Genomic DNA, 14,313 nt, shown 5'->3' on the forward strand with positions numbered 1-14,313 from the left:
ACCCTGATTAACGTGCCCCCTTCGAAGCTGGGGGCAACTGTGGACAAGCCCATAGTGCACCACATATTGCCTCTCATACTTGGAACAGACATAAATAGTCCACTTACATGGACAATCATTGGGGTAGGTACTTATTTTATTGTGTGCCACGTTTAGCATAATATGGCTGCATGGTATAGAATCACAGAATACTAGGACTGGAAGGGACCTTGAGAAGCCATTGAGTCCAGCCTCCTGCCCTCATGGCAGGACCAAGTACTGTCTAGACCACCCCGATAGACATCTATCTAACCTGTTCTTAAATATCTCCAGAGATGGAGATTCCACAGCCTCCCTAGGCAATTTATTCCAGTGTTTGACCACCCTGACAGTTAGGAACTTTTTCCTAATGTCCAACCTAAACCGCCCTTGCTCCGGTTTAAGCCCATTGCTTCTTGTTCTATCCTCAGAGGCCAAGTAGAACAAGTTTTCTCCCTCCTTCTTATGACACCCTTTTAGACACCTGAAAACTGCTGTCATGTCTCCCCTTAATCTTCTTTTTTTCCAAACTAAACAAGCCAAATTATTTCAGCCTTTCTCTATAGGTCATGTTCTCTAGACCTTTGATCATTCTTGTTGCTATTTTTGGAGCTTTCCAATTTCCCCATGTCTGTCTTGAAATGCGGTGCCCAGAACTGGACACAATACTCCAACCAAGGCCTAACCAGCGCAGGGTAGAGTGGAAGAATGACTTCTCTTGTCTTGCTCACAACACACCTGTTAATGCATCCCAGAATCATGTTTGCTTTTTTTGCAACAGCATCACACTGTTGACTCATATTTAGCTTGAGGTCCACTATAACCCCTAGATTCCTTTTTGCCATACGCCTTCCTAGACAGTTGCCTCCCATTTTGTGTGAAACTGATTGTTCCTTCCTAAGTGGAGCACTTTGCATTTGTCTTTATTAAACTTCATCCTGTTTACCTCAGACCACTTCTTCAATTTGTCCAGATCATTTTGAATTTTGACCCTATCCTCCAAAGCAGTTGCAACCTCTCTTAGCTTGGTATCATCTGCAAACTTAATAATTGTACTTTCTATGCCAATATCTAAATCGTTGATGAAGATGTTGAACAGAACCGGTCCCAAAACAGACCCCCTGCGGAACCCCACTTGTTATACCTTTCCAGCAGGATCGAGAACCAGTAATAACTAGTCTGAGTATGGTTATCCAGCCAGTTTTTTGTGGTATTTCCACAACACAGAAATTAATAACAACCATTCAATGCTCCAACATTAAAACTATCCTTGTTACAGATCTGAGAGTAACAAGAACCTTTATGAACTATGAATTCTGAATTGTCTTATTTTTCAAAAACCAGGTGTCTGATTCTGAAAGGCTGCATTGCTAGAAGATCTGCTGCACTAGGACATGCGTGTCATTGGAATTCATGCTGAAAGATTGCATCTGCCATCTGTCACAAAACTGGTATCTCTCAATCTATCCAAGGATACCAAAAAGCAAAAGTGCTACGTAGAATCAAATTATATTCCATAGCTGAGAACTGCTGCATTCATGATCATAAATATTTGTTTACTTGGCTTAGCTCTATATGCAGGAAAACTGGATGACTGCCTCATAATTCTGGTTTTATCAATGATCATGTGTTCACACTTAAGCCAAGCAGACACATAGCCTTCCTATGTAATACCTAAAAAACTGAACATGTTAGGACACACTCCTGATGATCAGGAATGGTGGGAAAACAGAGCTGCAGATACTGGTGAGTGTTTAGTATGCACTGGCATAGTAGTGGTAACTGGCTGAAAGCCATTAGCCAAAAATTATTCTTCCACTGCAAAAGGTAGTAATCCATAGAAGGCTGTATTAGGAGTCCGGTAAATCTACAGATAATTTTAACTCTTCTAACTGATTTTAAGTTCTGGGACAGCAAAAGCCCTATGCGCCTCTTCAAACTTATAATTTTTCACGCAAACAGAAGGATAAGAAATACAGTAAACCTCCAGTGTAACACACTAATGACGGGAAGGGGTATCCGCTATTCCCAAAAGTCCATTAAATGCGAAGGTTTACTGCCCATTCACCCCAGTCGCCCCAAAAAAAGAAAAAGAAAAGAAAAACATGCCTACAGTTCACTAGAGCTGCTGGATCCCACCAACATGGCTGGAAGAGCACTGCACGGCCTGGAGGTGCCACCAACAGAGCTGCCATGTGCTCCTCCCACCAAGGGCGGGGCGTGAATGTAAGTGCCAGTCTGCCCATGTATGTGCCTGTCCTTGGTGGGAGGAGTACATAGTGATTCTGGCAGAGGATGTGGCAGATCCTCCACGTCATGGCAGTAGTAAGCCTCAATTTTTTTTTTGGGGGGGGCGTGATTTTACAGATCCCAGTGGACTTCAGGAACAACAGGGGTGGGGGATTCTATTGTTCCCAAAAATCTGCAAAACCATGGTCCACAGAATTGAGAGTTTACTGTATGTCAGACAGATAAAGACTGAGACTGACTATGCTAATGGTTCAACTGCTTTTTCATTGTCACTAACTGTAATATTTGTATCACATTTCAAGACCCACAATATGTTATGTAAAATACATGAAGACCACGCTGATCTCTTGAGAGCTAACCCCCTTTCTCTCTCCCCATTCACTTCTAAATTAAACAGTGTTGGTTAAAAGAGATATTCCTGCCAAGCTATATTGATCAAGAATTCTAAGATTCTCATTAACTCCCTCAGTACAATTATGCAAGTCCTAAAAATACCTTTGTCCCAAAGGCGGTTAAGAACTGATGATATTAGACTCATACTATCAAACATCATTTTAAAACAATGAACCTGAAACCTAAAGAGAGAGAAATTAAACTCTCTTCCTTTCCCAAACTTATATAAATGCACATTATTGGTCAGAAATTTAACACAAGTAAAGTACCTGGAATATTTTCAGATTGTCTTCTAGGTTTCACGACAAGTTTCACTCCTCCACCAAAGACAGCAGCCCACATTCGACTGTTCAGGGGATGGGCTGCTAACCGAAACAATTCATTGCAAGAATTGGTAGCAAGAGCGTGTATCAGGAGACTTAGGTAAACAGCTATAACAGCTTCACAAAGTAAAATATTTAACTTTGGTTGGTCTTCATCCTGAGCTGAATTTAAGAGGTTTATAAGTGAGCTCACACCTGCAAGAATAAAAATGAAAAGATGTAACTTGAGAAGTTTGCAGTAGTACTGAAAAAAATAGTATTTTTGTTGTACTGAGCCCATCCTAAAAAAAGAATCCTCAGTGGTCATTAAGGAGTTTGAAATTAGCTTATTGCTCTGATTTATGAGTAGATCATAATTTGTTTCCAGATGATTTTCCTTTCTCAGCCATACCTCTCTCCTGGGAGAATTCTCCGTCTCAGGTGTGTGGCTGGATGGCTCTTGCTCAGATGTCTAGGGTTTGATTGATTTCCATACGTGGGTTCAGAAAAAAATCTTCCCCCGAGTCAGCTTGGCAGTGACCCTGCAGGGGTCATCTTTCTCTGTCTGTGGGGGACTTTCCAGGATTATTTGCCTTACTTAAGCATACGTCTGCTATTGCCATGACCTTGGACAGTGACATGCTGGTGCCTCCTCCCTGCTTGTGGCAGACAACAGTCTAGTCTCCAGTGGTTGTAATACTTTGGACTAATTTCATTAGCTGAGTTTAACGAGTCAATTCTGGATGGTATGGTGGCCTCTGATATACAGGAGGTCAGACTAGACGGATCTGGTGATTCCTTCTCATCTTAAACTCTGTGGCGCTATAGCGCCACCTGAGGCTTTTTGCAACTCTGCCTCTTTTCCTAAAAAAACTCCAGGCAGTTGACATCCATCCATGAGGTTCTAGGAGTAGGCTGAATCCTCTTTAGTCTTGTACCATATGAGCATTTCCAAAACTGTATGTAAACACTGTGGCTACAACAATACGCTCTAGTGTAGACATAGCCACAGTCTTTACATAGTTTTGAAACTCAGAACTTCTGCCAACAGTGTTCTGCCTCTCCAGGATGAGGAATAATGCCTTTGTCGACAGTTTCTGTTGACAAAAAAATCATGTAGCTGCTCCGCAATGGGCGGGCCCTCTGTCAACAGACAGGACTTCCAGTTCACCAGGCAGCCCTGTTTGCTGAGCTTTCCAGTTGGCTGCTCTGTTGATAGAGTGGCTGGGCAGTCTGGCCACTCTCTGTCGATAGTGGATTGCTCTTTTAATCCACTTTTGTGTGTGGACATGATCCGCTGACAGAAGTTTTTGCTGGAAGATCTCTTCCAACAGCAACTTTTGTTGACAGATCACTGTAGTCTAGACATAGCCTAAGTTCTTACTAGATTAATTATAATGCCTTGTGCTACTTTACAGAATACATACATACATAGAATGTAAGGAGGCCATGGCCAAAATATATGAAGAACTTCTCTTGGATGGGACGGTTAAAGGGCATGGTCACTCCCAGAAAAGAAATCACCAGCTAACCAAGTTTACATTCTGGATCCTGATCTCTCTCTCTCATTGCCTCTCTGGGGCACAGTGAGCATCATTCTGTTCCAACAGATGAGCCAAAGTTAAATGATGATGGAATTCACCCAAGAGTTAAAAAGAAACAGGAATGCAAAATAGATGCTTCACTAAGGGAAGCAGATCTGGTAATTTCTACATTTTCAGCTAACTTAGGTATGCAATCAGGATTCTTCTTGGCTGAAACACTAAGCCCAGTGCATTTGTAGATGTCAGTGCATGCTGCAAGTCATAACAATGAAAAAAATAAATAAACAAACCCACGAAATTAAGTGAAACACAGAACAGAGTGGAAACATCTGAAAAAATGTAGTGGGAGTGCTGTTGTGAAAAAACAACTTAATTTTCCTCACCAGGCCATTGAGCAGGAGTTGAATTTGGTGTTGCATGTTCTTCAATGCTTTCTGTCCTCAATCTGCGTCGATCACTCAAAAGCAGTCCTTGATAAACCATTCCTGTAAACTGATTTGCTTCTGTTTGACTGCTAAACATAAATCAATTTTTTTTCTAATGAGAAAGGGTTTTAGAATATTCTTGTAATGAAGTATACGTATGGCAAGTTATTTTCATTTTAATTTTTCAGAAATCAGATATAGCACATAGGACCAGTTTTAAAAGACCAAGTCCATTCATTATATTTGTATAGGTAAAAACAGTTAGTTTTAGTGGTAAAAATCTTCAAAAGTCTGCTTGCAATGTTTTACATTCCAGTCTCTCTGTCCGTCTTTGGGCATGAGAAAAAGGTTCATTTTCAAAGGTTTTAGTAATCAGAAAATGTGTTGTGAAAATTAGAAAATGCCCTCACATCTGCAGATGTGTTCATTCTGTATTCTTTTCAGAGATGGCCATGTAACTATCTGAAACGTGCTCTTCTGTCAGGTACAAGAAGAAAGTGTTCCTGTACTTCAATGTGTCCGCTACAGAAAATTGTTTTTTAAGTGTTGTCACTCTAATAGAGCTTCACTGAGCCTCCATCACAGACTGAGTGGCTAGAGATTATTATGCTTCACTCTGCGCCAGCAAATCTGCTACACAATTTTTGGTATTCAGTTTCATTCATCTCAAATTGTCTGGGGGAAGTGGAAAGTACCCATGTAATTTGTCTTCAGAATGTTACAAGAATGTTAACAATAACTATTGCTTCATTCACACCACACTTGCTTCAGAATGCATCCATTGGTATCACATCCAAGTGCACAGAGTTTTGTGCATCAAACTGAGGCTTGAGTCTGTACACTCAAGTATTTACACGCTTAATTCACATTTTGTAAGTTTACACAAATGAAAACAAAAACCACATTTTAAACTTAATAAGAAGAGCTAATTTTTTACCTGTAGCTGTGGCTGTCACATAAAGCTTGGTAAATAGATGAAGAAAGTGAAGCAGCTAATGAATGAAGTGTATGCACCTAAAATAAAATAATAATCCAATCTTAAATTTTATAAGAATTTGTAGGAAACTGCTGTTTTCCCTTAAGCTTTGAAATTCAAATTATGGGACTGACTAGTGAGACAATCTGAATGTTAAGCACAAATACTGAGTGAACCAAATGTTGAACTTCTTTTGTCGGCATCCTTGGGACCTGTCTGGTACTGGATGACAGAATACACGAGACCATGGGTGGTCAATATTGTCTAGCACGTTACCAACACTTTCATTGCTTACTGGGCTCTTACAAGACATTTAGAGGTAAATTACAGCTAAATAAAAGTGCAGAATACTGAGAGCCAGGACTGGTAGCTGAAAAATAACTTTATGGGACCACGGGAAACTTGGCCACATGCATGATAAATGATCATCTGTCTAACTAAAATCATGTCAGATTACCGATGTTGCTGGATGAATTCTGGATTAGAGAGGTTCAGCCACGTGACATGAAGAAAGGATTTCACTGATTTATTTTATTCATGTAATATACTCGTTTGAAATGACATCCAAATTGTTAGCACTAAATTAAAATTTAGTTTCACACAGGTTGGAGTATTAAATGTAATAGAAATCAAAGCCCCTTTCCCCAAAATGTCTGACTGATGCCCTAATTATATAATACATCAAAATAATTTAGATTACACTGAAACAGAATTATGAGTATCAGTGAGTGCAGAGTGAATAACTACAATTTTCTGTGATGCCATATCCTGCCCATTCTGACTGATTCTAGGACATGATCTACATAAGTCAATAATACTGTTATTTCCCAATTTTTGTAAAATAAATCCCTATACTCTGGCTGGTAACGGATGTTAGCTGTGAGTATGAAGAACTGAATAACCACTGTATAGTTATTTTGTGATTCTGCAATAACTGCACTGCACATATCCATATCTCTACTTTCACAACTTTAATCACACTTCTCTAACAGTTCTCTCACATAATTTTGAAACAGTCTGCCAGCAAAGGCAATACTTCAGCTTCTCAATGTCTACAGTTGAGGCAAAACAAAGATTTACGTAACACAATTAAAAAATGGAGTCCAATATGCAAAGAAAATAGTACTGCTAAAGTTCTGGAGGCTTTATTTTATTTAAAATAAAACCTTTAACTTAGGTCCATCTCCCCATGCATTCTCTCCCTTGGTCAGCAATGTCCTTGCTCTCAAAATAACCACTGTATTTACATAGCTGGGTTAAAAATGACAACTCTTTCACAATTCAATTTTCAAACTAAATGCAAAATATCAGTTAAAGGGGGAGAGACTTGCTGAACAGTAGTGCAGAAATGAAGGGAGCTAAATGGAAAGAAAGGAAGACAATGGAGAGAATCAGAGATGATCAGATGGAGATTGAAATCTCAAGATTCCTTTAAAAATTGTTTTTCAACAATTTAACAACCCATTCTCTTTTCAGTGTGTTTTCTCTCCCTTTAAATGTCAATATTGAATTAAAATTTGCAGTATAATAATCTGAAAGTAATTCCTGTTAACATGCCAGTAAATAAAGTTTTGTCTAATCAGGTCTTTTGTCGGTTCAAAATATAGGGTCAGATTTTTAGTATGTGTAAACTAAATCGATAATTTATGGCAATTTTAGCAGTGCTGGGTTTTATACTTGAGTTAAGAGGATGTCCTTTCAAGTCAAAATACATTTTAGGACCTTCTACGGCACATAATTGCCATTTAATTTCACTCCAGGCATTGCTTGTGGTCAATTCTGCAACTATATATTTTATGGATCAACTCTGGGATTCAGTGATGTACCAAAAGCCCGGATGTGGGTTTAGCTTTTTGATCAGTTATGGTCTGAGTTAAAAGGCTCTTGGATGTTTCATTCTCATCTTTTCACCATTGCAAGTGCCAAAATACCAACATTTACCCAGATTATGGGATTACAGATATATCGCCTCAAACTTTGAAAAACTGAGTTTGATTTTTCTTGAGACTGACTGTGTTGCTTAACTCAGTCATCACTTGTAACATGCCCATAAGAAACTTGTATCATGTGATCACAAGTGCCTATTGTACAATATTGCAAACATACAAATAGCCATGGCACCTCATTTTCACATTCAGAGAGAACTTTTTTTTTTGCCTTACCTTTACATCTTCAGTATTAGGATGAGGTGGAAATTTCATCTGCACGATGGTGTAAAGAATGTCATGGATGTGGTTATTTAGGTACAGGACAGGGTTGGCTATTACAGTTTTTGTTGATGCAATACTTGCAGAAAGCAGTGGTAATGTTGTGGGTAACGGAAGGGGAGACTGAAGTTGCTTTACTGTAGTTTCCTATTTAAAAGAAAATACAGTAGGTAAGATGGTCACATAGCTCAGAACAGAAATAGAACACGCATTTACAGACGTAACCATTAAACAGAGTAACAGTCCTTTATCTTTATCTATAAATGGATGTAATTTTATTGTCATCAAGATCAACAGCAAAGCTCTCATTGACTTTAATGGTCCAGGATCAAGGGCTAACACACATTCCACTTTTCAGCAACATGTTTTGATTCCTAGCAGGAAGATACGCCACCAGCCTGAAGTAATAAGTGTTAGGATGATTTAATACAAAACACTACAAAAATTAAAAATACACTAATAACAGTATCCGAGCTCTGATACTACTCTGGTCTGAGTTTAAAAGCAACTAGAACCTGCTATGTGAGGAACTCCAGGTACTTTACAAACTTCACAACACTCAAAAATCCTCGTATTATTTCTGTTTTAAATACGGCTAAAACATGTTAAATGACTTGTCCAGCATCACACAGGAACTCTGTTGCAGAACAGGAAATAAATCTATCTTGCAGCCTAAGTTCTAGCTACAAGATGCTTTCTTTCGCATGAAATAAATATGGAAAATGCCAGTCAGTGCTTGGGGACACTATACAGTTTGTCTTTTTCTACAGCCACACTTCCCTTATCTGGCACTATCCATTGTCCACGTCTGTTGGTGCTCCAAGGCTGGAGTACTTGTGGGGAAATGCTGGGGACCCTGCACTGAGCAATTCTTGCCCCACCCTCTCAGAGCTTCTGCAGCACCACAAATAGCTCATTTGTGGTATTCAAACTCAGGGAGGGAGGGGAAGCGGTGGGGACACTTGGGTGAAGAGGCAGGGCGGTGGCAGAACTCCAGCGGTCAAACAGAGCCAAGCAGTCGGTGGTGGTGGGCTGGGAGCATAGTGTGTAGTGCTCTGCAGCCACCCTACCTCTTCCCCCCATGCCTACCCCCCTATTGCTGCAGTCAATCGTGGCTGCTCTGCTGCTGCTGGAGCGGTGCACTGCAGCTTGTCGCAGCAGAGAGGACGACACTGACCTCCCCTCGTTTGGCAAATTGCCTGGTTTGGGACTGGTCAGGTCCTGAGGTGCTGGATCAGGGAGATCCAACCTATGTAGAGACAGACAAAATATAATCACCCAAACTGGAATGTGGCTAGAACACTGAGTCTTAACACTTACAGGAGGTCTACACAGCCAAGTTATTTCAAAATAAGTATCCTAGCCTCTACAAAAAGCACGTTATTTCAAAATAATTTTGAAATGGCAGCTGTCTTATTTTGCAATTGGTAAACCTCATTCTATGAGGAATAGTGCCTATTTCGAAACAGCTTGAAAAAATCAGGCATAAGGAGCTACCGACAAAGGGAGAGGTGGGGTTTGTCAGCAGAACCACATTTACTCTGCCGGCAAGTGAATATGCAAATGGATGGCCATTTGCATTTTCGAGACCACCTATTTGCATACTGCAGCTGGCAGTTCAACCTGACTGCAAGAGCTGAGAAACAGCGAAGTACTTCCTTGGCCCAACCCCGCTAAAGTTAAGCAATTTGACAAAAATCATAGTCTGATGTGCTGCGGCTGCATGATCACAAACTCCTAAACTATTTAAGTCACTTAAGAGTTTCTTACCTGTTGTGATTCTTGAAGCAAAAACTTGAGCTCCATTCTTACAGATGCCAAGCCACCACCTTGTGCTCCATGAAGGCTACAGTAACTGAGGAAAACTCTCAGCAGAGCTTGATTTTTTTGCAGCCACCACTTTCGTCTTTCAGCATGCTCTCGTTTTGCCTGCAATCTTCGTCTTTCTATCTGGTGACGTTCATATGAACCTACATCTGGCTTGTCTACAATTTCTTCATGATCAAGTAGGTCACCATCTACTGTAGTATATGTTTTGCAATAATCTTTGCCACCTGCTTCATGGTTACATATTTCATGCATAGCAGCAATTTCTTTTTCAAGCCAATTGTACAGCTGGAATCTAAGCTTCCCCCCATCTACTTCATAACCTGTAGCCAAAGTCCTAAGTTCTGTCATTAGGATCTTCAAACAGGCTCTGAATTTTAGTTGTTCAGCAATTACATCAACCTCAGTGTCACCTGAATCAGAGTCTTCCCCTGGAGATGTGTCTACCACACTAGTGTGTGTGCTCTTCTCATCTAGTTTTCCATTTTCAGAATCCAATTTTGAACCTTTCATAGTTAAACCAACATCTTCCTCTTCCTCTGAGCCATTTTTGTCTTCATCCCAGTCCAGAGTAAGAGGCTCCTCATCAAATTTCACTGCTGATTGACTCCAGTCAAATTGTACTGAAGATCCAGTGCTACTTTCCACAGCAGATGATGCTGAAAATGGCTTTGACCAGTCTATATTTCTACTTTCAGCAGCATCACTCACAGTGTTTGACTTTGAAGCCATAGCTGTTTTTCTGATCCGACTTGAACTGGATGGATCTTTCTTGGTAGAAATGTTGGACTTTTTACTTATTTTTGGAATTTTGGAAAGAACTTCAAGAGCTAAAACAGGGCATCCCACTTTAAAATGAGCATTTGCTGTGGTGAAGAATAATTTTCTCTCTATAAGGTTTATTTTATCAACAAAACTTTTCTCAGTTTTTATACCTAAAGTGGCCAGAGTCCCTTCTGGTGAGCTGAAGTATCTTCGGATGAGTAAAGGGTGGGTCCGAAGATAGTTGTAAAAACTAAATACCACAGGATTGCAAGACTTGATGATAACTGGAGGGATTAAACAAATATTACTTCTACTGCAACATAGCTTTTAATTATTATTTTAAGGTTGTTTTGCAGCCTTATATTTACCACTTTACAAAACCTTACTAAACCGTCTAGTGTATTTCTAAATATAAAAAATAATTATGTATCCCACAAGATAAATGAAAACATGAACTGATTATGGAAAGAATAAGAAATTGTCAGATACCGAGCCCTGTTCCTTCTCTGTTATGGCATTCGCACAGCTCAAATAAAGAGAAAAGCCGGTTTGGCCAGACAGTTTGGAATTGCCACAGTATAGGACCAATCCTTTTGGCATAAAATCAGCATAGCTCACTGTCACCCAGCAATTGCCCTGGCCCAGCAACTTTTTCATGTAATGGCTAGACTAGGAGACCTTGCTGTAGCACTGCTAAACTCTGGTAATTTCTGGTTACGGGAATGGCATCCTGAAGGTTACTACATCTGTGCACAAATTAGACAACTTTTGAGGCTGCTCTAACCTGAAATTCAAGTTGAACATTCTACGGGGTAAGGGAGGTGGGTGTAAAGTGGTACCTTTGTTCCTATCCCCTCTGGTCTTAGAAAGATTGGCCAGCAGATCTTAAAAATGAGCCCTCTGGTTAATAATGGAGAAAAGTATAATATGAGTTGTATACATTAGTTATTTTTATATTTTTTAAACAACAAGCTCTTTTATTACAAATACGTGTTCCTAAACACAGATACGATGTAATAACAACCAATTACTCATTAGGTCTCCTAATTCAACTACTAAAAAGCACTCCCTACATATTCCTTTCACCTCCAGAAAGACCATATGTCACAAAATAAAGCTCACAATGTCTGACTTTAATATGGTTCGTAAATCTACTTGTGAGTTTTGGTAATGACTTGGGATTTCAAGAGACTTTTAATATTGATTTCTGAAAGCATTAACTCAATTTTGCTTCTTTCAAACATAATCCTTGGCTGAAGGATATGGTCCTGAAGACCACAGGAGGTGGAACTTCTCTGGTCTGGCACCCTCGGGACCTGACTGGTGCTGAACAAGAGAATTTGCCAAAGCACAGGAGCTCAATATTGTTTAGCAGCATTACCAACACTTTCACTGCTTACTGGGCTCTTAGAAGGCATTTAGGGATAAATTACAGCTAAATAACAGCACAGAACAGTGAGAGCCAGGACTGGTGGCTGTAAACAAACTTTGAGACCACAGAAAACTTGGCCACACCCATGATAAGTAGTCATCTAGCTAATTAAAATCATGCTGGATTACAGATGTTGCTGGACAAGTGTGCTGAACTAGAGAAGTTCAACCTTTATTTTTATGAATGCTCATGCTCTCTCTCTCTCTCCTGCCCCATGAGTTTGGTTATTTTTGTACTGCTGCCTAAAGAGTGAGCTCTGCATGCTAAAAGGCTTTGTGCAAACTAACACCTGTTTTCTTCCAAGGTTTCAAGGTTGAAAAGGGATGTGCATGAACAAAGCACAATTATTATGGGCTCATGTGAAGGCTCTTTTTGCAATGCTGTGGCTGTAAATGAAAACACTCCATTTTGCAATGCTGTGGCAGTGTGTATGTAATTTTCTGACTATTTAGACATTAGAATGTTGAAATAAATATGGTTGAAAAAGCCTGCAGTGTAGACAGCCTTAGACAAAACTTATGCCATGCAGGGGCATAAATATTCCACTCGTAAGCAAACATAACTGAAACTGAAATAAGTGTTTATGGGCACTGAGCTACATTGGTAGGTGAGCTGCTTTTTTATGTGGACAGGAGATGCCTGTCTCATTGGTTATAGAGCATCTTAACTGGACATGCTGCAGCACTGCAGCTGTATTCCTGCAGATGTGCTGTTGCAGGGCTATACACAGAGACATGGCCTAAGGCAGGGGTGAGGAACCTCTGGCCTTCATGTTAGGTCTGACCCTTGCTTCATTTCATCCGCCTGCAGCAAGTCCCTGTCTTGGGCTAATTGCCTTGAGCCTCCCTTCCCACCCCACTTCACTGCTGGACTGGACCTGTGAGCACTGGCTCAAGGCAATCAGGGAAGCTCTGCATGCTGTGCTGGCCTGCAGATGCCACCCCCTCATCTCCCACTGGCCAGGAACTGAAGCCAATAGGAGCTGCGGGGGCAGTGCCTTCAGGAAAGGCAGCATGCAGAGCCACTGCCTCTCTGCAGGAACCACCCTTGGAAGTAGCTAGTACACTCCTGAGGCCTGCCTTGGCCCTGATGCACCCATGATGCGGAGCTGCCTTATGTAAGTGCCCATACACCAGTGTTCTATCCTAGCACTGAGCCCCCCTCATACTGAAACTCCCTCCCAGAGCCCAGACCTTAAGCCCCCTCCTGCACCCCAACCCACAAATCTGTTGCCCCACCCCACAGACCAAACCCCCTCCGATTCTGACCCTTTACTTCCTTCCATACCTAAACTTCTGCCCGGACCTCACAGCTCAGCCCCTACACTGAGCCAACGCCAAACTCCTTGGCCCCAAACCAGAGCACCCTGCACCACCACCCCAAGCCATTTATCCCCATTCCCACCCCAGAGCCTGTACCACCAGTCAGGCTCCTCACTCCCTCCCACATCCTGACCCTTTGGTCCAGCCTGGAGACCCCTTCCGTATACTGAACCCCTCCTTTTTAGCTCTACACTTGAGCCTAATGGAAGCCCAGAGTCCCCTCCCATCCCCAGCCTGTGGGGCTGTGTGTAGCCCTCAATCAATATTCCCTCTAATCTTTTACATCCATATGAGGATTTTTTTTTCCATCCATATGCAGAATATTTTTCTTCTGTACACTGAGGCATGTGTGAACGTCCACCACCAACAGACATGAAAATCCCAGCTGTGGGAGCTCTGCTATTCAGCTGGGAGAAGTTTGAATTTATCCTGAGTGGGGCCGCACAAGCACACAGCTTACAGGGAACACCGTCTACAGCTGCTTTCTTTCTGAGGCGCAGTTGCCCCGATAGGAAGAAAGTTCTCCACCTCTGACCTAAGGGCTCAGTCCTGCAGTGATCCAATATAATGATGCTCAAATGCTCAATACGAGGTTGGGGAAATGGACTGCAGTCAAAATTTGGGTCAATCTCGGGATTCTGTTCTGAAAAGTATAGGTGTAGGCCTATCACTTAAAAGGAAGTACCCACAGGGAGACAGAAATCACAGGTACCACTCACCCATGAACTGCAGCAAGCACATTTGTAAACATTGAGTAGCCATTAATAGTAGTTATTGTAATAGCACAAGGGAACTATTGCACCTTTCATATAAGTTCAATGTTTAAAAGATATTAGCTTCTTGAAATGCTTT

General features: G+C 41.1%; 1 protein-coding gene across 2 annotated transcripts in view; it reads right to left on the reverse strand.

Annotated features, from left to right (window-relative positions):
- DMXL2 (Dmx like 2) overlaps nt 1-14,313 on the reverse strand; it is a 111,182-nt gene that overhangs the window by 29,762 nt on the left and 67,107 nt on the right. For both annotated transcript variants that reach the window (XM_075006470.1, XM_075006469.1), the window contains exons 24-28: nt 9,886-10,991; nt 8,071-8,262; nt 5,870-5,946; nt 4,891-5,021; nt 2,931-3,179 (exon numbers count right to left, since the gene is read on the reverse strand). In XM_075006470.1, coding sequence (XP_074862571.1) covers nt 2,931-3,179; nt 4,891-5,021; nt 5,870-5,946; nt 8,071-8,262; nt 9,886-10,991 — 1,755 coding nt within the window. The remainder of the gene's footprint in view (nt 1-2,930; nt 3,180-4,890; nt 5,022-5,869; nt 5,947-8,070; nt 8,263-9,885; nt 10,992-14,313) is intronic.

The sequence above is a fragment of the Carettochelys insculpta genome, chromosome 12, assembly GCF_033958435.1.
Source record: "Carettochelys insculpta isolate YL-2023 chromosome 12, ASM3395843v1, whole genome shotgun sequence".
Classification (NCBI taxonomy): domain Eukaryota; kingdom Metazoa; phylum Chordata; order Testudines; family Carettochelyidae; genus Carettochelys; species Carettochelys insculpta.